The sequence below is a fragment of the Cannabis sativa genome, chromosome 9, assembly GCF_029168945.1.
Source record: "Cannabis sativa cultivar Pink pepper isolate KNU-18-1 chromosome 9, ASM2916894v1, whole genome shotgun sequence".
Taxonomy (NCBI): domain Eukaryota; kingdom Viridiplantae; phylum Streptophyta; class Magnoliopsida; order Rosales; family Cannabaceae; genus Cannabis; species Cannabis sativa.
This window is the reverse complement of record NC_083609.1, coordinates 3,381,626-3,405,812: the sequence shown is the minus strand read 5'-3', so window position 1 is coordinate 3,405,812 and position 24,187 is coordinate 3,381,626. Positions and strand designations below refer to the sequence as shown.

The window sequence follows — 24,187 nt, the reverse complement described above, 5'->3', positions numbered from 1 at the left end:
TTCAGACACAAAAAAGACAAACAAAAAGAAGAATATGTGTAGATCTATTCTTATCAAACAAAATACAACTAAACACAATAACAATTAGCAAACAAATTGCATACCCATTATTTTTTTTAAGAAATGTGTTGGTATAGTGGAATTTTGGGTTGGCCCTATGCACTTGATGTGGAATTAGGTGGTCCACCTAAATTGAGAACTTTGGCAAGGGGTGCTTCAGCAAATGGTGTTCCGGTTGAGTGTTTGTGTGTGTTACTTTCTATAGTTAGAGAGAGAGAGAGAGAGAGAGAGAGAGAGAGAGAGAAGGGGAAGATAGTTAGGTTTAGTTTTATTATTTGAAGGCATAATCGGAACTAAAAAACTTTAGTAGCAAATTTTGTTTAATATTTTGTATGGTGTTATATTATGAGACCATGCACAATATTTAAGCACGATATATTAAATTTTCTTATAAAAATCCATAAGAAGTTTGGTAGCAACTAAAATAACTAGCCTAGTCACCAATCACTATGGCTTAGGATTGTTCACAAAGTATCTAATCCGATCTAATCTAATTCAATCTATAAAGTGTGGATATTCACACTTATGCGGATTGGATTGGATTGAAAAAACTAAAATTCACACTTATGAGAATTGGATATTATTTGAGCTAAAAAATTAATCGATCAAAGTTTGAAAGATGACTTAATAGAGCATTAAAATAGCTTCGAAATGCAAGTTGAGTCGCGTCAATCAAATCAATATTGAGTGAGTTATAACTATTTTACTGAAGGTTAATCTGGACTCAGTGCTCAAGTTGACATCCGAACACCCAGGTTGACATCCAGCGCCCAAGTTGACATGTGACGTCAACTTGGACATTGGGTGAGTTGGAAAACGTACCAAGAATGTACTTTTTGATGCCTAAGTGATATTTAGACCTCACTTAGCCTGTTTTTGTGTTTTGGCAAAGTTGGTCACCAGTTCTCTGAGATATTATTATTCTGTGAAAATAAGAGACTCGAAACTACCCAATTTCTGAGTAAGTCACTTTGCCAAAAAAGTGAAAATATGAAGTTATAAATTTGACTATTATGACTTCATGGCTCTCAATTAAAATGAAAATCTATATGAACTGTCGAGACAAAATCAAAATTGGATAAGCAAAACCTAGCGCACCAGGCCATATATTAACTTGGACATTGGGTGCTTATTTTAGAGCTTCTAGGATGTCATCTTGACACTTCTAATGTTTTTGAACTTGAGAAAAAGGTCTCCTACCCTATTTTTGGCCATTTCATAGAGAATTCTCGGAGCAAAATTTACATTTGAGTGATCAAAACCAGCTCACCAGGTTGATTGTCAACTTGGGCATTGGGCCCAGCACCTGGTCAACCTAGGAGATGGGCTCACTTTTGAAGCCCTTGCAATTGTGATTTTCTCCCCAAGTCTACCTGTATTTTTGTTATTTCTAATGACTAAAAAATGCATGAAATACTTTGTCAGAAAACTAATTGGAAATAGTTTGGGTTGACAATATGTGAACCTGGGCGCTGGGTCCAGTTTCAGGCTAAAAATGCCTCAAATATGCTCGTGGTATGTCTGGTTCATGTCCCAACACAAATTTTGACCCATTCGCACTAAGACCGTCCTAGAAACTTCTAGTTGGGCTGTCAACCTGGGCGTTGAGTGAAACCCTAGGTGGCCGGGTCGATTTTTGAGGTGCAATTTTATGTGTTTTCAGCTCCCAAGACCTGGACTTGGATGGTCCATATCTTCATGGTACATAAAACTGAAATATGGTGAGTTGGAAACGACTTATCAAAATCTAAACACCCATTCCAGAGTTCCCAAAGTCAACTTGACTACTATGACTCGGGACTACTCAACTCCGAGATATTATCTTTCTTGCCACGTGTCAAACATTGATATCCACATCACTAGAAAAAAGTTTTTGGATTAACACAATTTAATCACGGTTGTAAAATAAACTAAATGTATACCTAAATGACAAACTTTCCTCCTTATGATAATGAAGATAATATAAAAAAAATATACTCCACTCTCTAAAAGAGTTATTTTGATACACCATCTATTTGCAGTAGCATACCCAATGTTAATGCCAAAATTAGCTCAACACAAATTGTATTATAACTTGAATTCTTTACACCAGGTTCATTCTAATAAAAATACAATCTTTATCAGCTTACACAATTTCCCTCTCAATTATCTCAATTTGTTTGGAGCGTTTACTTCTCGAGCTCAAAGTGTTCTTAAGGATGTATTCTGACAGAATTTTGACTAGTTTGGTGCGATCGATGATTCATCATCCTTTTTTAATGATGGGGTCTTCTATTTATAGGTAGGAACGACCGTTAGTCCTTCGTTGCTCCTCTGTTCAGATGGTTCACGTGGATTAGTTCCTCTCTATACTACGTGCGTTCTCAGCCTTTTGCTTTCAACACTCCTTAAGCGCTTATCCTCTCATTTCTCGAGTTCTACTCTAAATCCTTCCTTTTTGAGCTCTTTGCTCAAAGGGGTGTTTCGACATTTAGGTTAACTTTTTTAATTCATCTTTTTATTATGTACATTATAATTATATATGACTATTCGTAAATTTTTAGAAAATTATAAATAATTTACTGTACTGAAATAAAGTTCAAACAGTTACCAATTGCTACCACGCGTATAAAAAATTAATCACAAGTGCAACACAATATTTATTTTTGGATTCAAAATTTCTAAAAATTTACATTTAACTCTAAATAATTACACGATCATAAAATTATTCAAAAGAAAAAAAATTACACCATCATAAAAAAATTATTAGATTAAAATGCTCCTCTAAATATTGAAATAATAATAAATAAAAAAGTCCATTAAAACACACCATTAGAGGGTGTTCTATAAACTTTCCCAACTATAAAATCACCCATAATAATACCAATAATAACAATAATAATAAAGGAAAATGTGAAACAAGTGTTTTTGCCAACTGCCAACTGCCAAAGGATAAGAAATTGTAAGAGAAGTAAAACAAGCAAAGATGAGAGTTTTACATACACAAATAGAAACTTAAAAGTAAAAGATTCTATTTTTATTTATTGTATATCGTTTTCTTTCTTTAACTTTAATGAAAACAAAACAAAACAAACAAACAAAGAAGGTACACACACTAATACACACCTTTAATCTCTGATGAATCTGATCTCACCATCATCATCATCACCATCATTCATCAGTGGTAACAAGTAACTTAACTTTTTCATCTTCCAAGCCTCACGTTACTCTCTGCTTAATCTTAATCTATCCACATATAATTAAAAAAAGATAGCCCCCACACAAGGGCACAATCTCATTTAAATACTATATTTATATTTATTACATTGTATGACATGCCTATACTCATTTGACCTTTCTCTCTCTGTGTCAGTCTTCTTTGCTGGGGATCTCGGTTCCTCTATTTCTTCACTCTCAGATTCGACCTTCAACCACTTCATTCATTCATCTCCCTTGAGCTTGAGGTTGGTGGTTCGGTTCCTTACTCTTTCTTAATTTTTCTTCAAGATTTGGGTTTTCATTCATATTTGTCTAGATCGATTTTACTCAGCTGCCCACTTGCTAAATTTGTGTTTTTTTCTAATAAAAATCGTTTCTTGGAACGACCCATTTGGTTAATTCGTGAAAACTTCATTGACAATGCCGATTAGTTTCGAAGAATCATATGGGTTATTCTTTGCTTCTTCTTAGGGCATCATTACAGCACTTTTCATTGCTAATTTCGTTTTCATTCTCAGCTTATTTTACTTTTTCCTGTTCTAGATGTCTGAGCTGGAGCAGACATTGCAACATTTGATGATTTGTCAATTATTGAGGTGATGGTCTCCCCTTTTCCCCATTTTGATAAGTGATAAGAACACAAGATTCCTGGTTAGTTCTTAGCTTTAGGGTGGAACCTATATATATGTGCCTTAAATGGTGATTTAGTGGGTAGGAGTCAATACTTTGTGGTCAGTTTGTGAAAGCAAAGAATGTCCAAGATGATCAACAAACCGCTTCTGCTGACTTATCTTTACCTATTTATCTACATTCTGCTTTCCTCTGGAGTTATATTATACAACAAGGTATGCTCTCTTTCTCAATCACCTTTGTGTGTTTTTACCAATTTATTTATGTTTGTTAAGACTTTACTTGAATGAATTTCTTTGCAGTGGGTTCTCTCCCCAAAGTATTTCAATTTTCCACTTCCTATAACACTTACCATGATTCACATGGGATTTTCTGGAGCAGTGGCATTTTTTCTTGTCCGTGTGTTCAAGGTATGGCATGGTCATTCATAATGTTTTCTTTCTGAAAAAGGCTTATAATACATTAGTGATTACATATTCATGTCTTTTTTAGTAATAGTCTTTTGAATCTGCAGGTTGCAACTCCTGTCAAAATGACATTTGAAATGTAAGTCATACATAGTGATATTTCCTTTTTCTTCTTTTCTTCAGACACTGTTAATTTGTTTCCATTTCCTTATTTAGTTTGTCTTTCTAAATTGTTCTTTTCACATGTGGCAGATATGCAACTTGTGTTATACCGATAAGTGCCTTTTTCGCTTCAAGTCTTTGGTAAGCACTCAAATGCTTATTACCCTACTTCTTAAGTTGATGTTGAATCTGTTGATGTGATCAGTAATGTGGGACAGAAGCGTGTGTATTATTTGGTTAGATTTGATAAGTCTTTTATATCTTAAAGTAGATGTTGGACTTTTGAGGAAGACCTTCAATCATTTTCATGAATGTTATATCAAGATACTAAGCAATTTCATATTCATTGTATAGTCAAAAGTTCATTTACTTGAGGCTACATCTAGTGGTAGTGGTTGGGTGAGTGTGTGTGAGGAGAGAGTTTGGGGTTCAAAAAGGATTCTGCTATTCTCGAACCTCTATTAAATTACATCTTCCGTAGTTTAAATTATTAGTGTGAAAGATAAAAAGATATTTGAACTGTAACCTGAAGAAATATCGATTTTCATCTTCCTTCGTCTTCTCAATCTTTTCATTCGATGGTTACAGGTTTGGAAATACTGCTTACTTGCATATTTCGGTAGCCTTCATCCAGATGCTCAAAGCTCTAAGTAAGTGTGAAGACACACAACTAACTTTCTCCCGATTATCATTTTCGTACTCATTATTGTAAGATTTGACTTGTTTCTAAACTTTGTTGTTTCAGTGCCAGTCGCAACATTTATAATGGCAGTTATGTGTGGCACTGACAAAGCAAGGTGTGACGTCTTCTTGAACATGCTGCTAGTCAGTGTTGGAGTTGTCATTTCCTCATACGGGGAGATTCATTTTAATGTAGTTGGTACACTTTACCAGGTAACGGGCATCTTTGCAGAAGCTCTTAGGCTGGTCCTAACACAAGTCCTTCTACAGAAAAAGGGCTTGACTTTAAATCCTATCACCAGCTTATATTATATTGCTCCATGCAGGTATGTATTTTCAAATTATACCTTTGGTGTTTTCGGGGAGGGGGTAATCGAAGAGGCGATATACCCGTTGTTATAATTGGTGCTAATGTTTGCTTCCTGTTATTATTTTGTGAATGCAGTTTTGTTTTTCTATTCATACCATGGTTTCTGCTCGAAAAGCCTGCAATAGAAGTATCCCAGATTCAGTTCAATTTCTGGATCTTTTTCAGCAATGCTCTTTGTGCGTTGGCCTTGAACTTCTCCATTTTCTTAGTGATCGGTAGAACTGGAGCAGTTACAATTCGTGTTGCTGGTGTCTTGAAAGACTGGATTCTCATAGCCCTTTCGACCGTTATATTTCCAGAATCAACTATAACTGGGTTGAACATCATTGGATATGCAATAGGTAGTTCTCTACCTTGACATTCTTTTAGATTTTGAAAATTTCGGTTAACCAATAGTTTCTCATCTAGTCTTTTTGCATTGCAGCACTATGCGGTGTGGTCATGTACAATTACATAAAGGTTAAGGACAGCGCTTCTCAACTGCCTGCCGAAGGTCTTCCTGATAGAATCGCTAAGGTCGGTTATACTCTAAGCTGAATTTTACTTTTCATAAACTCAATGAATCTTACAAAACCATTGAGCTAAACCGAATGACATAGTGATCGAATATGTAATACAGGACTGGAAGTTGGAGAAGAAATCATCAGATATATTCGTGCCAAATAACAGTAGCGATATCAGTGGGGGAACAGGTTCTGCAATTGAAACATTTGGTGATGAAGAAGCACCTCTAATGCCGTCGGCAAGATTGTCTTACCTTGGAAGAACACAGCTTGGCAAACCAAATATATAAATATATTTTTATATTATTATATACATATATCTATATATATGTGCTCATGTTTTGTAAGGGAAGAACCAAACCAGACTAGGAAACAAAGGTGAGGCAGCTATAGTGCAATTTCAACTATATATATATATATATAAATATTCTTTCCTGATGGGAGAGATTCTTTCTTAGAAAGCCCTTAGGAAATTCGTTTTGTAATATTTAATTTTGTATTGTGAGAGGTGAGTGGCCTTTTAGAATGGATGAACAAGTTGACACCATCTCTGTTGATGAAGAATGAAAACCAAAGGGGGTGTTTGGTATTGGTATGATTGTTTATTGGGTTGGGAATGAGGATGTTTAGTATGGGTTCTTAGAAAGTTTTAGCTTATGTTTACACTTATCTCAGTAATTTATGTTTTCCAAGAGAACAAAAAGCATGTCTCCAAATCAATATATAAGTCAAGCATTTCTTGCTATAAGGCTCCTAATATCTTATTGTATTGGAATTTGTTATTAAATTGTTTCAACAACATGAAGTGTTTAATAACCCTTATTAATTCTTATTGGGAAATCATAAATCATAATATTTATTAATGTGTATATATTTATACTCATAAATGAATGAAATCGCTATCATAATTCATTACAATGTTGTTAATGTAGTAGTTATGTTTCTTACATGTATTCATAATTGTTCTATTATCAATAATAGTAAAAGAGAGTATTAATACTATTTTGGAGTCTGTATTTTGTAAAGTTATTGATTGAATTTTTTGTTTTGTTAAATGACAAAATAGACACTGTATTTTTCAAAATAGTACAAAATAAGACACTGAGCTCAATTTTTGACAATTTTTTTAATATAACCAATTTGAAGACAATTCTTAGTACGAACAGATGTAGAAATGTAACCAGTTTTGTCATAACACCTTTAAATTGAGCTATTATGAAAGTTTATTTTCACAAAAAATTAGTTAAGGATACTATTTTATACTATTTTAGAAAATACAGTCTACAAATGGACCAATCAATAATTTTTAAAACATAGGGTCCAAAATGATATTTATCCTAAAAGAAATGCTGAAGAGCACCCATGGTGACTAGCACTTTTGTGATATGTAATATCGGTGCAATTCAATATCGAATCCTACATATTTTACTTTAATAAAAAATATAAAAAACTCCTAATCAATTATAGAACACCACTAAGCACCAAGGTGTCTCATAGCTAGCAACTCTTATACTATCGTATAATTAATTTAGTTCATACAAATAAATATGATATTTATATGATTCAAAATTTTAAATTGTATTTAAAAAAAAAAAAAAAAAAAAAAAAATAGTACAAATCACATGTGGTATAGTGGTAGGGAAGCCTTTACTGGCCTCCTCTCTTGCTTGGGTCAAGAATTCGATTGTCACCAAGCAATTGTGAGGAATTATGTTTAGCCCTTGAAAACTAGCGTTGTGGTAGACTATATTTAGGATAGAAACTGAGGTTTAAGTACTGATGAAGTATAAGACTCCTATAGCTAGCACGTGGTCGCCAGAACTGCCATAGGCCAAAGAGATGGGAACAGAATCTGCACCACATGATCCCTTATTTCTCAGCAAAAAAACTTATTCTTTCTTTTGTTTTGTCCACCATTCACACAACCAAAAACAGAAATAGAAGGAAGACAAAAATATATAGTAGCTTCGTCTGTACATAATATAGCCAAAGTGTTTCTGTATTTTGGTAATCTAAAACACTTGTTCTTATTAGTTAAGCTTTTGAGGTAGTTTTCATTAAACATTACTTCCTCTTCTTGTCATCTACTATAAGTCTACATATCAGGACAATGTGGTACTATTTGTACTTGTACAAAGAAAACTCTAATCTCAAATTCTGAAGTCAATCACGAGAAAAAATAACCCCCAATCATTTTTGGCATGAAGACAAAAATGGAAGAGAGTTAAGAGCTCAAAAGTCAGACTCATACATTTTTCATTGTTCAGAGTGAAATGAATCAATCACGGAGAAAATAGCCCCATAGTAAGAGCCATAATCCATATAATAATAATAATGACATGACTTGAACCAAAATCTACATCCAATTTAAAGAATGCTGCTCCAAAATCCAACCATCCCACGTAAAAGATTTATAGAAAGAAGAATAAAAAAAGTGTTAGCATACATACATATTCTCAAAGATCATACAATCAATCTCCTTTCGTGGGACATGTACAGCGTGGATTCACAGGCGAGAAAAGAAAAGGGGAACACCACCATCATCATCTCCGGCAACTTACTAAACAATCTTTGAAAAAATTACAGAATGAAACGAATCATATCATCGAAATCAAAACAAAGCTAGAAGAACTCGCATGTGATTTACACAGAATCACAACACAGGATATGCACAACTCAAGCAAGAATGGATTCAGCTATTGAAAATAAATGAAAAAAGAACCGAGTGATGCTCGCAAATAACATCCCTTTTGAGCAGCTTCCTTTCCATCCGCCATAGTAATGGGATGGATGGACGAAATAAATCTTGTGATATAACACAATCTTATTCCAAATAATCTGCGGTCCTCAGATATAATAGCTTCCGACTTGGGGCAGGTGGTGCCAATCCAGGGATGTCCCTAATGTCTTTGTTACTTGGATTCACAATCTGGATATTGATATAACATGATTAATGAGAGTAGAGAAGAAACATCAATTAAAAAAACATGTCATTGCAAAAGCACAATCATATTCTCCTCCTTAACATCCTCTTTAAGAAAATAAATTTGGAACTCTTCTTACCAAACGACACTTAATTGTTTCTATAACCTTTAAAAGCTCTAATAAAGACTCTTCTTTCCAAAAACTTCTGAAAGTGCATCTTAGAAAGGGCTCTATAATTACTAATATAAAAATGAAAAGCTTTATAAAACTAATAAATTCAGTATATACCTTCACCACAATGATTGCTATAACACCTACGACAATAAGGAATAGAAAAAGCATGATGCATTTATCTGTCGCAATCTGAAAACCAATTGAAAAAGATAATAAGTCAACAAATTTAGTTTAAAAAACGGAGACACATAAATTATATATGGAGCAAAGACTAACCTGTCTACCAATCTCCTTCACAAGCTGGGAGGCCTTCTTGATTGAGAACTGAATTGTGTCCAACTCATTAACAATGCGACCCATTTGATCTGTCTGCAATAGTTAAAACTAATGGTTATAAGGCTAAACCATTCAGATAAAAAAAATGTTTATAAGGCTAAACCATGAAAAAATCAATTATTATGAAGACAAGTTGAAGCAATCGTACTTGGCCTTTTAATGTAGTAGCAGTCTGAGTTCCCACTTCAATTGTTTGTTCCACAACCTAATGGTAAAATTCAAAGATTTAAGAATACATTGCAGGTAATAACAACCAAAAACACCCGGCTTCAAATTGCTGCTACAAAAGTACCTTTTTCGTGCGTTCAATGGCCTGATCGGTCTCATCCATTGTTTTCATCCCAGCATTGACTAGTTCTTGATTTGACATAGCTATGAGGTAGAACATTGATATAAGATCAAATATCATGCACACCAATAAGAGCACGTACGTAGAATTACACAGTAACCCATGTCTCATCAAATTTTACAGACATTTGTTATTCAAAAAGTTAAATTCTATCAATGCATATGTGTGCATCGTATGCCTGTATGCCTCATGGCCCATCTTGAGGCAAGGCAGTAAAAAAAACACCTCTTGAGGCTTATGCCTCACACTACTGAGGTGCTACTGAGAACACGCCTCTGATTTACGCAGCTCATTGCTATTTTGTAAGGCCCACATTAGAGAGGATAGGAGGGGCTGCTTCCGTGAGTGAGGACTGAGGAGATTGAGAGAGGACTGAGCTGAGGACTGCTGCTACTTGAGGGGGTAAAGAACTGGTGTTAAGAGTTGAAGGAGAAGAAAAAAGTGATCTTAGGGTTTTATTTGAGCTCTTTCATAACTTATAAATCTGGTTAAAGAAGCCCAAAGAAAAGCCTATAGAAGTCATTTAAAAAGGCCCCAAAACAGCTCATCTCCCTCACAGAAGCACCTTCTCCCCCTCTCCTCATCACGCTATCTTTCTCAGCCCCTCCCTTTAAATCTACCATACCTCCATTAATTAGGATTTTTGGTTTGAACCTTGAATGTAGATAGTTTATATTTCAAGACTTATAACTAGTAATTTCATGAATTTTAAGACTTTATTACAGAATTATGTGTCGTTTGTTATAATTTCATGAGTTCTATGATATTTTACACAGATTTTCTTCTTATTGCTGAGGCTCACGCCTCAGGTGTTAAGGGAATGCACCTCGGTTTCCAATTCCACATTTCAAACCCTTGAAGCTATGGGGCTGACCATATATATAGTAACATATATCCCACTAAATTTACACATTTTGTTATCAGCAAGTCAAATTCTATCAATGCATGGTAACAGAACATTAGAATATATATAGTTAGCTTTTGTTCAAGACACAACTAAACATACTGTAATAAACTGTAGATACACAAATTCTTACCTGATGCCATTTGAACATTGTCCTCCGCTGTAGGTTCACCACTAACTCCTGCTCCCATATCAAAGAGTTCAAGTTTCTTGTTCCCAAGGCTATTCAAATAACTGCAGACCAGCCAAACAAGTATGAAATTTACATTTTAAAACAAGGAATCAAAAGAGGATATGAGTTTGGAAGATACTATATGGGGCCCAAATAGAAATGAACTTACGTCTTCCTCAAAGCCACATATGAGTTAAGCTCTTTGATCTGCAAAATGAAGTGTATACATCACATAAGTTTGAACAGCTAAGACATGAATATATCATGAAATCAGTTAGGATGTTTGTCAAAGTGGAATGCTCAGTTACGATAAACAGACTGAAGGAAAAAGTGAAAAACCATAGATTGTTTCTCATCATTGAGTTGCTTATTAAGGTCAGGAGGATTTCGGGGCTCCTCATCTTTGATTTCGCGGTCAAGCTCTTTAATTAGTCTGAAAGAAATAAGAAGACAAATGATAAAGATGTTTACGTAAAAAAGCAGAAAAATTGAAAGACCGACCTTTTGCACTCCCTCATCTTGGTTGTAAGCTCCTCGAGCTGCTTACTTTGTCTACTTGAATCTTTAATTTTATCCAGCTTTTGAAATCCATTTCTGAGATCAAAAATACAACACAAAAATTGTCAATAAAAGTAGAATTGACAACTAGTAGGACGCACTACTGCAATGTGCTACATTCCCCCGAACTGCATAGCAGTGTATATACTAATAATGTATTAAGCTAATGTCCAATTATACAATATTTGTTATTACAATCCCATTCCATTCTGTAACGTAATACTTATATAGTTAGTTGTGGTTGTGAAATTGTGATGGTGCAAAAGAATTCAAATTTCTAACAACAATCATAAAACCCCTTTCTGAGATCAACTTTTCAACGCAAAATTATCAATAAAAGTAGTAGAGACGACTAGCAAGACGCACAACTGCAATGTGCTTCATTTCTCCCCAATTACATTACATTGTATTGTATTACTATATGTATGTATTTAGCTAATGCTTCTACAATCCCATTCCATTCTCTAATGTAATACCAATAGTAGTTGTGGTGGAGCAAAAGAATTCAAATTTATAACATCAACAATTATAATAATAATGATGATAAAAACAACATAATAAAACAAAAAAAGGGATGAAAAAGACATACGAAAGGGCTCGAAAATTATCGCGAATTTCACCGTGGATCTGCTCCAACTGGGGGCTCATCACCAACTCGCTCGCCATTGATTTGATGTTGTTCTACAGCATCAGCTTTCTCGATTGAATTGGATTGGTCTACTGTATTTCACAAACCAAACCCTAACCCTACTTCTGCTTCCGGTCGCCCCCAAATTCTTCACTTTTTTCTATATATATAATTTAAATTCCTCAAAAATTCAATAATGGTGAGACAAACAAAATCAAAATCATTACATAACAATTGAAGAAGAAGAAGAAGAAGAATAAAGCATATCAGAGCAGAGCAGAGAGAGAGAATGAGAATGATGAAGGAGAAGGAATCGGTGTCTGTTCTGGTAATTAATTAAAAAATAAAAAAGAAATTGAGACGAGATGAATGTGAAAAATGGGGTTTGAAACGTGATTTATCGGGAGAAAATGGTGGAGTTAGAGAGGCGAGAGACGATATATTAGATGGAATGAGGTGTCAGGGCGTGCTTACCTGGATTGAACTAACTTGTAAAATATTATTCTTCATCATTAACAATGACACACAACAACAATAACACCTATTATTTATGCCTATCTTATGCTCACTTATTGTTTATACCTTTCACTTTTAACACACCAAATTTAACTTTCTCTCTCTCTCTTTTTTTTTGTTTTTTTATGTTAGAATTTATAGAAATGCTAAAATGTATTATTAGTGTTTAATACTATTCTCTATAAGTATCAGGTCTTATATAATTTTAAAAAAATAACTTTTAAAAAAAATATTGCTAATCAATCGTAGAAAGTATTGAGCACATTATGTCTAATAGCAATGCTCTAGAATTTAATATTAAAGTGGATAGAGTTTCATCTCAAAACTTACTAAAAATGAGAAGAGCAACTCATATATTTTATATTATTTCTTTTTACACATTTACAATATGAATTATTTTTACGTTTAGATTTAAAAAGTATGGGTATAATGAATTGGACATGAGATTTGAAAAAATCCCACTAAAATAAATTGGGAAATTGGTGAGTGTACATATCGGAAAAATTTGTAAATTTTTTGAAACAGGTCAAAGTACATAGCAAAAACTTTTTTTTAACTCTGATACCATGTTAGAATTTGTAAGATGCATGGAATTCCATTTTAAAATTAATTGGTACTGAGAGGAGTAGCTCATGCATCTTATGTACGGTGTTATATTTGTATAACTTAGCAACGTAGGACTCTAACATCCCTCTCAAGATGGTAGTTAGTTTTTTGCTCATCATTCTTTGATGACTCGATCACAAGTGACACTTTGTTGGCTCGCAACAGATCACAGGCAGCTTTTTTCGGCTCATCTTTATGGACCGACATTACTATTGGCTCACAATAGATCACAATCGACTCTTTTTTTACCTCATCTTTTTGGACTGACGATACTTTTGGCTAAGACTAACAATTCGTTTTATCATGTCATGTTCGTGTCGACACGTTTATGGTGAACACAAACAGGAAACGATTATTAATTGTGTCAAGACCTTAAACACAAACATGATATAATTACTTAGCAGGTCACACAATAACACGTTTAATAAACATTTCATGACATAACCCAAAATTAACACGTTTAAGATACAATCAAACATGACACGAAATTGATACGATTGACATAATTACGTATACAAACACAAATATTACTTATAAAATTCATAGTTTTAATTTATTATTATTTTTGATAAAAAAAAATTAAAAGAAAAGTTTTTTTTTTGTTTATAGTTTTAATTTTATTTTACATAATATAAAAATTTAAAAATATTTATATATCATTATATGTGTTATCCGTGATGATGGGAGACCTTGCAAAGTGGGGGCAAATTCTGAAGAAAAAAAAAAGGAGGGCTAATGGCTAATAATTGTATAGAATTTTTTTTTTTTTTTTTACATATTTAATATATACGTATATATAAAATAGATAAACTTCGTTAATGCATTTTATAATTGGGTCATTTTCGGGTTAACCTTGTTGACCCAAAAATAACACGTTTAATAAGTGTGTAAAACGTGTCGACTCGATTTTGATACGAAAATGAAATGTGTCCCACAAACCAATTTATTTTGTATTGTTTTCAAATTGTGTCATCGTGATGTGTCACGAATTGCCAGTCCTACTTTGGGCTCACAACAAACTACAAGTAATTTATTTTTTACTCGTCTTTTGGATAGACAATACTTTTGGCTCACTATCCTTAAATTACAAGTGGCTCTTTTGGATCGTCTTTTTGGACTAGTTATTGGATCTGGATTGGATATTCGTTAGAGTTTTGTTAAGCTCTGATACCATGTTAGAATTTAGGATTAAGGTGCGTGAGCTTTCATTTCAAAACCAATTGACAATAAAAGGAGCAACTCTTTTTTTATATATAAAAAAAAGCATTCATATATATATATAAGTAATTAGACCTTACGATCGTTACAAAAGAGTTGTTCAGGGATAGAGGACATCGGTATTAAACTAAACCTCTGGTGGAAAAACGCCTACTTAACCACGTTATGGGCAGTAAAATTACAATGTTTACTAATATGTTAAAAAATACAACCGACAAAAAAAAGAGATGATCTAACACAAAAGGAGTAGTTCATACATGTTATTATCATTTTACACATATACAATGTAGGACTAATTAAAAAATTAACTTGCTACAATCTCATATTACAAGCTCTTTCTCAACTTTTACGTCCAAAAATACACACCCACAATATTTTTTTTCCTAATTTTTTATTTAACGATGTTCATTATAGTTACAACATTATCATTGTAGTGTTTGTTATAGTTACAACCATATAGTGTTCGTTATAGTTACATTACAATATTATCCTAATAGTGTTCGTTGTAGTTACAATATTATTTTTGTAAACTTTTAACAAATTTTACATAGTTTGCAGTGTCGAAAACAAGTTTGAAATTTTTCAAAAACGTTTGATAAATTAAAAAAATTATTATATGAAAAATCACATTTAAGATAATATTTTTGGTGATATTAGATACTATATGTAGAATAACAAATAACAATGAACATATTTTTTTTTAGAAGAAAACTCTAAATACCACCTTAAGCTTAAAGAGAAATGAAAAGGAATTTATCTCATGTAAAATAATGCTACTATTACTTCCTCAATTTTAGGAAAAAAGAAATTAATAACAATAAAAGTTAGTCTCAAACAAACTTTCAAGAAAAATAGTGTATAAAAGATACAAAAAATAATCAATAAATGTTGTTGATCAGGAGGAATTAGGAATCAATAGAGAAGAAACAAGTGAAGCCCACAAAGACCATAGTGGGCCAATGAACCCAAAGCCACCGAGTCGGCCCAACTCGCACCAAGAGCATCGACCACTACAAGGCCTCGACAGCCCAGGCACCAAGGACAAATGAGAAGGTTTAAATTAAAATATGGCTATTTTCAAATTTTAGAAGAAAATTAAAAAAAAAAAAAGTGAACTATTGTACAAGCAAGGGTTAACAATATTTTCCATAGGGTTAATTTAATTTAATCCAATTAGCATATGTTCATTTAATTTGCAAAATATAAATTTATGTAAGTGTAATTGGATTGAATTTTCTCTACAAAATATATATTCAATATGTTTTTCATTTTTTCATTGATGTCAAGTTTGAAGAGATCTTTTCTTATTGATAATCTTTTAATTTTTTCTTTTTAACGAATAGGAAAATATGTAACAGAAAAATAATTTTGCTTATGGAGTAAAATCATAAAAAGAAAGTAAACTCACAAACCACTTTAACGGGGATAATTTGAGAAATACTTATTTTTTTGTATCCATTAATCAAAAATACTCTCATCTCATCCATTAATCATTCATTGATGGTACTGGAGATTTCAATTTGTGGAAGAAGAAGATGATGGCAATATTGATTTACCGGAAATTGAACTCAGCTCTTGAAGATCAATTCGAGAAGAGTGAGAAAACTGAGAAATTAGAAAAAGGAACAGATGGTTCCAAGAAGGAAGCTGCAGAAACCATAATGAAGCAAGCAAGATCAGCAATCATTATGAACTTGGCTGATAATGTACTGAGGCAGGTCATTGGAGAGAGAAGAGCCCTTAGAATTTGGACAAAGCTGAATCATCTTTACATGGCTAAGTCTCCTGCAACCAAAATCTTCTTGAAAGGGAAGTTCAATAGTTTTAAAATGAATACAACTAATTGTCTAGAACAAAATCTCGATGAATTGAATAAAATTATTTTATCTCTTACTAACATGGGTGAAACTATCAAGGAAGAAGACCAAGCTGTGAACTGCTAAATGGTCTTCCTGATCAGTTCAAGGAAATGAGGACTGTAATCATGTACAGTTGAGATACTCTAACTTTGGAAGATGTTATGAGCACCCTTAGATGAAGAGATGCAGAATTGAATTGGCAAAAGGTTGCCAAACAAGAATCAAGACAAGATGAAAGTTTATTTGCTCGAGGAAAAAATCCAAAGAAGAGAAGCATGGATCTTCGTCTGACTGGATTGTTTTGTTGTTGTCGTCCTTATTTGATCGAACGAAGGGTTCGAAGATGAAAAGTGGAGGTCGTGCAACTTGAATTTGTATTTAAAAAGTATTTATGTAATTTTATTTATATGGGTGGTATAAATGTTAAAATGGTCGACCCAATATAAAATTATATTTTTTTTTCTTTTTTAGTTATAACAAAAAAAAAATCTTATTATAAATTTTAAAATTCAACTTTAATATTCAAATAAAATCAAAATTAACTATTATAAAGTTTAAAGTTAAATCAACATCATACACTATAAATTTTATAAAAAATAGTTTAATAGTTAACTATAACTTGTATAATATTTAACACTCAATGTACGACCATTTAAGTTTTCCTTGGGTTCTTTCAAAAAAATAAAAATAAATAATAAATAATAAAAAAAATCGTTAGGCTAGTCTAAATTTTCGAATTACATTTTGAGTCAATCTTTTGATTTAATTTGCACAGCTTATTTAAATTGGGTGATGTATAAGTTTTGAATACCTCTAACAAATACTTGTGACCACAATTGAAAAAGTATATTGATTATTAAAGAGAAAGAGAAGTTATTGATGACCCCAACTTAATTTTTTTTCTCCATTTTATAATTTATGTATATACTTTAGGTTAATTTTTAATTTTATATGATAAAATCATTCTTAATAAGATGTTCTTCATTTCATTCCTTATTAGATCACTTACATAAGTTTTTCTATTCTATTAATTCTTCAAAATACTTCACTAAAACCTTTTTTTTAGACTAATTAAGATTTTTGCTTTGTGAAATTTGATAAGTACTAAATTATACCCTTGAACATTTTTAGTCAATTAAAAATTTATTTGAACTATTGAGATTGTTAAATTAAGGACATTTGTCTAGTTTCATTCAATTTTACAAAATCTGTGATTCTCATTTACTTAATTTTAATATCTACCAAATCATTTCCTCGAACTTTGACATGTAGCAAATCAAACCCCTTGAACTTTCATCTTTGTTATACTTTCCTAACTAAAATTGAAAAAAAATCATTAAATCCAACAGTCTCAATAATTCATATGAGATTTTTAACGGTCTTAAAAATTTTATGGGCAAAAATTATAATTAGCTTTTTTATTTTATTTTATCTTATACTTTTACATTACATCATACATTAAATTTTTATTTTTTGTCTATACCATTTAAGCATTATATTTTATTATAAAAACCAAACAAATTTTAAAAAAATTAAACGAAAAATAATTGAAAAAATAATAAAATTATTAAAAGAATATTTAAAGAATAAATAATTCATAGTTAAAATTTTGAGCTATTTTCACACAATTGATGGAGCCCCTTTTTAAGAACATATTTTTTACTTTCTCAACGATTTTAACTCATGAGATGTGAGTGCATTAGTAAAATTTGAGTTTGTTCTTCCACTAAATACCAAAATAGTTTGTTTGAGTCCATGTGAGGAGTAATGAACACAATTAAAAATAGAAATAAAAATAGGAATAATAATTAATTGGCAAATAAATATGAGTCAAACTTGCGTATATACCATACCAACTTCACTCAACATCTATATTATTCTTATCTCAAAACCTTAACCAAAAAAGATGAAACAAAAAAACAAAAAAGGAGCTTTTCATTACGTTTTGTTTTCAAATTCTAAAGATTCTTATTGATTTGATTATCTTAATTTTTTAATCATCACCTTGATTGAATGAAACGTATTACATCATCTAAAGCCTATTTTATAGCTAAGTAAATATGGGTTACTAGACAAAAATCAAATGCTGAAAATAGATAAAGTTGTTGGGAGATTCTTAGATGATAAAATTTGTAAAAATATACCTAAAATGAATAATTTGAGGAGTATTATACTCAAAATTTTATAGTAGGACACTAGGACAACCTCTTTGTTGCCTCATGTTGATTGAGATGTCTCTATTTTTATTGTTTGCAAAAATTATAACAATCTTTTTAGGATAAATACAATTTTGAATTTTGTGTGTTGTAAAAGTTATTAATTAGACTCTCCGTTTTGTTAAATAACAAAATAGACATTATATTTTTTAAAATGGTAAAAATAGGACCATGAGCTTAATTTTTGACAACTTTTTTTTTTTTAATACGACCAACTTGAAAACAATTCCTAACATTAATAGACATTAAATTTTATTTTGACAAAAAATCAGTTCAAGGTCCTATTTGTACTATTTTAGAAAATACAGGGTCCATTTTATCATTTAACAAAATAGAGGGTCCAATTTGTAACTTTTACAAAACACATGATCGAAAATGATATTTACCCATCTTTTTTATATATGAAAGAATATTAAGCCAACATTTCAATAGTATATACCATTAAGGTAAATATCATTTTGGACCTTGTGTTTTGCAAAAGTTACCTATTGGACCCTATGTTTTGTTAAATGACAAAATAGGCACTGTATTTTCTAAAATGGTAAAAATAGGACCATGAACTTAATTTTTGACAATTTCTTTTTTTAATATAACCAACTTGAAGACAATTCATAATACGAACAGATACAGAAAATGTAAACAATTTTTTCATAGCACTTTTAGATCGGATTATAATTAAATTTTATTTTGACAAAAAATTAATTCAGGATCCTATTTGTACTATTTTAAAAAATACAGGGTCCATTTTGTCATTTAACAAAACAAGTCTGATCGGTAACTTTTGCAAAACACAGGGTCCAAAATGGTATTTACCTTTACATTAAATATGTAATTATGGTGGTTATATTTATTTTAGTTGTTGGATCATTGTTAAACGGTCGCGATTATTTTAAAAATTAAATAAAAATAATTAATGTAGGACCTGTAATTTGATACTAACTTGATTTTATTTATTTCTTTATAAATAAAAAATAAAAAATATTTATAAATATTAGTTGTAAAAAATATCTTATTAAATATTTTAATTAAAAAATAATTTATTTCAAGTATATAATTAATTATAATTATTTTGAATCTAAAAATAGAACTTTTATCTATTAGTATTATATTATAGCACGTCATATAAAAATGTAACCATCGTAGCTATATTTTTAATGTAACTATTGAATAATCACTCATATATATTTTAAATTAAATAATTTTTATATAATTTAAATATTTAGTTGCACGTTTACATTTCTTTTATTTACACAAGTACAATGGACTATTTTAAACTTGTTTTTAATATCATAAGTTATATTTCAAAAAAATAGTAGATGCATACTAATTAGAGCAAAAATAATACTTATGTTATAATTGCTCCTTTTCGATATGTTTATCGAGATTTTTGAGAATTAGATATTTTTAGAGATTAAGCTAAAGAAAAAGAATTAAGAAAGAAAATTGCATACATGTTTAACGTGGTTCAAGCGTTAACGAGCCTTAATCCACAGTACAGTTTTATAAACTTTTATTAATGAAGTTTTTTACAACTCTGTATAGTATTTTTTAGATTGTGAACCCTTTGCATGGAGGTGATTGTGCTTTATTAATAGGCAGCCTTCCTTAATGGGTTGGATGAATTTGGGATGTACTAGGATTTTTATGTAATATCAGCCCAATGATGGAGTAAAATATATTGTTCAAGCATTATTTTGAGCTATTAGACAATCTCTTTTTGGCCATGTGCCTTTCCAAATGTTTGTAGAGAGGATAAATCCTAGATTTCTCGAGATCATAATGTGTCACATAAGTAACTTTTAAGACTATAAACTTTCCTGAACAACTGTTCAGTTTCCACTATCAGACTGAGGGTACTCATGTACAAATTAGGTTTCTTATAAGTTTAACCATTTGAGGTATAATAGTTGTATCTAGAGATTCATATGGGTTCCAGACGATCTTATCTTTATTAACAAGAAAGACTGTTTCATTGTTTTTCTTGGGCCAAGTGATGGGCCTGAAACCTATTAGGCCTTAGCAGAGGGCCACATATCTCCTATCTAAAAACGCGACTAATATTTAACACTATGCTTGGCAAAAAGAAATTTCGGAAGAATGACGAGGGTAGAAGGGAAATGAGATTGACGAGAGAAATACTTCATTGTTTGGTAAGAAAAAAAATACAATGAAGGGAATAGATAGAAAGATAAGCTCTTCCTCCTATTTTTGTATTTTGAATTATTCTGAAAATAAAAATAAAAATAAAAATTTGAATAAAGGACAAAAAGAATAAAAGAAAAATATGTATTATATATATAAACTTTATACTCATCATTTTTCATTTTGTTTTAATACCAAACAAGAAAGTAAAAAATTACTAGTCACCCTATTCATCACACATACTACCAAGTATTAAATAGAGACGAAAAAATAGGTCAAATATGATAACATGATTCAAGGCTCGTTTTACATGAGTTTGAGTTATTTTTAAATAATTAAAGTGTCTAACCTATTTAATAAATAAGTTGTGTTTGGGTTGACACGAGTCATACCAAATCAACATATTAATGACCCATTTAAAGTTATTTAACAGTTTAACAAATTATAAATGTGTTAAATATATTATAAACGTATTAAATAAATTATTAATATGGTGTGTTAAAATAATATAAGTTACAAAAATCATGTTTGGATTTCATTTTTTGACAAAATTATTAAGCGAATTGTGTTTAAATCAATCGTATACTTATAATACATAAATCTCAACACAATACGAAAAAAACCCGATAAACACAAATTACCAACCCTACAACCAAACATACCCTAAATGATTGCACATATCTATTGTACGAGTAACAATAGAGTTTGGAAGATAAAATTAAAAACCAATCCAAACAAGTAAAGTTATTCACTTTTCACCACACATTTTGAAAAATTAGACCAAAAGAAGAAGAAGAGGAGAGAGAGAGAGAGAGAGGAGAAGTTAACTAAGCCACAAGTTTTTGGATGGGCCTAGCTTAGAATCCAATAAAAATTACAAGGCCGGCCCTTAAACAAGAAAAGTACGCCACGTGTCGATCCGTTAGGGACACGTTTTTAAATACAGTTTTCAAAGTAAGAAAGAAAGAAAGAAAGAAAGGAAGACTAGTCATTTTCATGGCACCACCACCATGACCACAGAGCATCACCACACCACCACCACCCACACCACCCAGTGAGAACCTCTCTCTCTCTCTCACTTTATCTATCTAACCCTTGAATTATTGGGATTCGATTGATTTTTTTGTTCTTTTGAGTCTCATCTCATGTTGGTAGCATAGTTAGTAGTGAAGAGATATTGAAGCTCTGGTTTTGGGTCGGAAATGGCGGCGTTGGAGTCTTTCTCGAAGAGATTGATAGAGGAAGTACAGAAATGGGGTTGCATGAAACAGACAGGGGTTAGTTTGAGGTACATGATGGAATTTGGGTCAAAACCCACTCAAAGAAATTTGCTAATCTCTGCTCAATTTCTACACAAGGAGCTTCCCATTCGGATTGCTAGGCGAGCTATTGAGCTTGATACTCTTCCTTATGGTCTTTCTCATAAGCCTGCTGTTTTGAAGGTGAGATAAAGATTCAACCTTTAATAATTAATTAATTATTATTATTATTATAATATTGTGAATTTGGTGTGATGATTCTCTGACCCACTTCCTAATTGAATTTTAATAAAATAGGTTCGAGATTGGTACTTGGATTCGTTCCGTGATCTGAGATCTTTTCCGGAGATAAAAGATGCAAATGACGAAAGGGATTTTACACAAATGATTAAAGCCATCAAAGTGAGACACAATAATGTGGTTCCTATGATGGCTTTGGGTGTTCAACAGTTGAAGAAAGAAATCTCTATTCCTACTCGGACTCTTAATCAAGATATTCATGAGATTCATCAATTTCTTGATCGCTTTTACATGTCAAGAATTGGGATTCGAATGCTCATTGGTATCATCTTCTTCTTTAAACTTTTTCTTCAATTTTTTCATAATAATAATTGCATTACTTATGCTGTACATTATTTAGGATTAACTTTAAATTTTCAGAAAATAATAGTTTATAATGTCCAAAATATAGTTCAATTATGAGCTTTTGTAAAAATAGTCTTTTTATCAGCAAAATATCTTTATATGGTCCCAGAAACGATCATGAATTACACTATGTTATGGTAAACTACTAAAGAAGTAAATTAAGTGAGATAATTTGACAAATTTTAGTATTTCACATTGTTAGTTTTGCAAATTTAGCTTTTGATTTTTCATCTGTAAATTATTTATAATATGTTGAAAATATTTGGTTGTTTGAGATTCAGGCAATTGCGGGTGATATAACTAGTAAATTGTTCTCCTCATGTCAACATATTTTATTGTTGAATAATAAAGAATTTTCCAATAATAATAATAAACTGAAATACTCAGGTCAGCATGTAGAATTGCACAATCCGAATCCACCACCTCATTGTGTGGGTTATATTAACACAAGAATGTCTCCTGTTGAGGTTGCACAGCAAGCCAGTGAAGATGCCCGTTGCATATGCCTACGTGAGTATGGCTCTGCTCCTGATGTTAACATCTATGGAGATCCTGATTTTACTTTCCCGTAAGTAAAATCGTTATCATAATCAAATCTTATTATGCTCTCTGATGATTTTATTATGATATGAACATATGATATGAGCCTGCTTATACCAGCTATGTCCCGGCACACTTGCATCTTATGGTGTTTGAGTTGGTCAAGAACTCATTGCGTGCAGTCCAAGAACGCTTCTTGGACTCAGACAAACTTCCACCTCCCATTAGAATTATAGTTGCAGATGGAATTGAGGATGTTACTATTAAGGTACTCAAATTTCAGAACTTTCCCACATTACAAAACACCAACTTTAGGCTGGTCTTTTAAAAGCTGTTTTTGCACTTATCGAGCTCCCAAAGCACATATGTTGCTGGTCGGGTAATTTCAGCTTTTAGCTCTAAAAAGTTAAACGAAAGCCAACTTTAGTGCCTTAATGCTTGTCTGCTTGCTTAAACAAGATAATGTGGTTTGTTTCGTAGGTCTCAGATGAAGGGGGTGGCATTCCCAGAAGTGGTCTCCCCAAAATCTTCACTTATCTTTACAGTACTGCTAAAAACCCTCTGGACGAGCATGCTGATCTCGGGATGGCTGATACAGTGGTCACCATGGCTGGATATGGATATGGGCTCCCTATAAGTCGCTTGTATGCTCGATATTTTGGAGGAGATTTGCAGATTATCTCCATGGAAGGATATGGTGAGTTGAGTTGAATTCAAACTTCTTTACTTGAATATGAAAATCTTCAATTCCTGATATGATTGTATACATTTTCGTGTTGTGGTGCTTAAACAGGAACTGATGCATATCTTCACCTTTCTCGCTTGGGAGATTCACAGGAACCTTTGCCATAAGTAAGCAAGTACTCTCCATACATAAAAATGTAATTGTGAAAAGGGTTCTTTTTATTTGCTTGTCATTTGTTGATTCTGGTAATTTAGAAAAGAGAGAGAGAGAAAAAAGAAAGAGCAGTTGTGAATATTCTTTATGTGCTCTTCACAAAAGTGTATGATGAACATACTATTTATTTACTTCTCAACCAATTGCAAAAAGACAATTTTAATAATTGTTGTTGTTATCTTTTACAATAGTAGATTTATAGTTGAGCCCACTCTACAATAGTAGTAATTG

General features: G+C 31.8%; 3 protein-coding genes across 7 annotated transcripts; 2 read left to right on the top strand and 1 right to left on the bottom strand.

Moving 5' to 3' along the window:
• Positions 1-3,116: 3,116 nt before the first annotated feature.
• On the top strand, positions 3,117-6,602 carry LOC115724066 (probable sugar phosphate/phosphate translocator At3g17430). Of its 5 annotated transcripts, none has more exons than XM_030653522.2 (11): positions 3,117-3,230; positions 3,413-3,503; positions 3,802-4,103; positions 4,191-4,298; positions 4,403-4,434; positions 4,548-4,598; positions 5,046-5,107; positions 5,203-5,464; positions 5,584-5,849; positions 5,933-6,024; positions 6,128-6,602. In XM_030653522.2, the coding sequence occupies exons 3-11, from the start codon at positions 4,011-4,013 to the stop codon at positions 6,299-6,301; spliced, it is 1,140 nt and encodes a 379-aa protein (XP_030509382.1). In that variant the 5' UTR covers positions 3,117-3,230; positions 3,413-3,503; positions 3,802-4,010; the 3' UTR covers positions 6,302-6,602. The 5 variants fall into 5 exon arrangements, with proteins under 5 accessions (XP_030509382.1, XP_030509381.1, XP_030509380.1 ...); XM_030653521.2 differs by having other exon boundaries at positions 3,126-3,223; XM_061103974.1 differs by having other exon boundaries at positions 3,205-3,223; positions 3,777-4,103.
• Positions 6,603-8,298: 1,696 nt separating this feature from the next.
• Positions 8,299-12,518, bottom strand: LOC115724067 (novel plant SNARE 13). Its single transcript, XM_030653523.2, has 10 exons — positions 12,019-12,518; positions 11,373-11,465; positions 11,211-11,304; positions 11,041-11,078; positions 10,833-10,933; positions 9,739-9,818; positions 9,595-9,651; positions 9,387-9,479; positions 9,225-9,299; positions 8,299-8,940 (listed from the first exon to the last, which is right to left on the bottom strand). The coding sequence occupies exons 1-10, from the start codon at positions 12,093-12,095 to the stop codon at positions 8,836-8,838; spliced, it is 813 nt and encodes a 270-aa protein (XP_030509383.1). The 5' UTR covers positions 12,096-12,518; the 3' UTR covers positions 8,299-8,835.
• Positions 12,519-21,309: 8,791 nt separating this feature from the next.
• LOC115722773 (pyruvate dehydrogenase (acetyl-transferring) kinase, mitochondrial) lies at positions 21,310-24,116 on the top strand. The gene is made up of 6 exons (XM_030652082.2): positions 21,310-22,056; positions 22,171-22,435; positions 22,906-23,086; positions 23,179-23,326; positions 23,539-23,755; positions 23,852-24,116. Exons 1-6 carry the CDS (start codon positions 21,817-21,819, stop codon positions 23,908-23,910), a joined length of 1,110 nt encoding a protein of 369 aa, XP_030507942.1. The 5' UTR covers positions 21,310-21,816; the 3' UTR covers positions 23,911-24,116.
• Positions 24,117-24,187: the final 71 nt, after the last annotated feature.

Coding starts and splice junctions, on each gene's coding strand:
- LOC115724066 (XM_030653522.2), top strand. CDS start 4,011: ATGTCCAAGATGATCAACAAACCGCTTCTGCTGACTTATCTTTACCTA. Junction 4,104..4,190: donor GAGTTATATTATACAACAAG/GTATGCTCTCTT, acceptor ATTTCTTTGCAG/TGGGTTCTCTCCCCAAAGTA. Junction 5,465..5,583: donor TATTATATTGCTCCATGCAG/GTATGTATTTTC, acceptor TTGTGAATGCAG/TTTTGTTTTTCTATTCATAC.
- LOC115724067 (XM_030653523.2), bottom strand. CDS start 12,095: ATGGCGAGCGAGTTGGTGATGAGCCCCCAGTTGGAGCAGATCCACGGT. Junction 10,934..11,040: donor TATGTGGCTTTGAGGAAGAC/GTAAGTTCATTT, acceptor GCTGGTCTGCAG/TTATTTGAATAGCCTTGGGA. Junction 9,300..9,386: donor TGAAGGAGATTGGTAGACAG/GTTAGTCTTTGC, acceptor ATTGGTTTTCAG/ATTGCGACAGATAAATGCAT.
- LOC115722773 (XM_030652082.2), top strand. CDS start 21,817: ATGGCGGCGTTGGAGTCTTTCTCGAAGAGATTGATAGAGGAAGTACAG. Junction 22,436..22,905: donor TGGGATTCGAATGCTCATTG/GTATCATCTTCT, acceptor TGAAATACTCAG/GTCAGCATGTAGAATTGCAC. Junction 23,756..23,851: donor TATCTCCATGGAAGGATATG/GTGAGTTGAGTT, acceptor GTGCTTAAACAG/GAACTGATGCATATCTTCAC.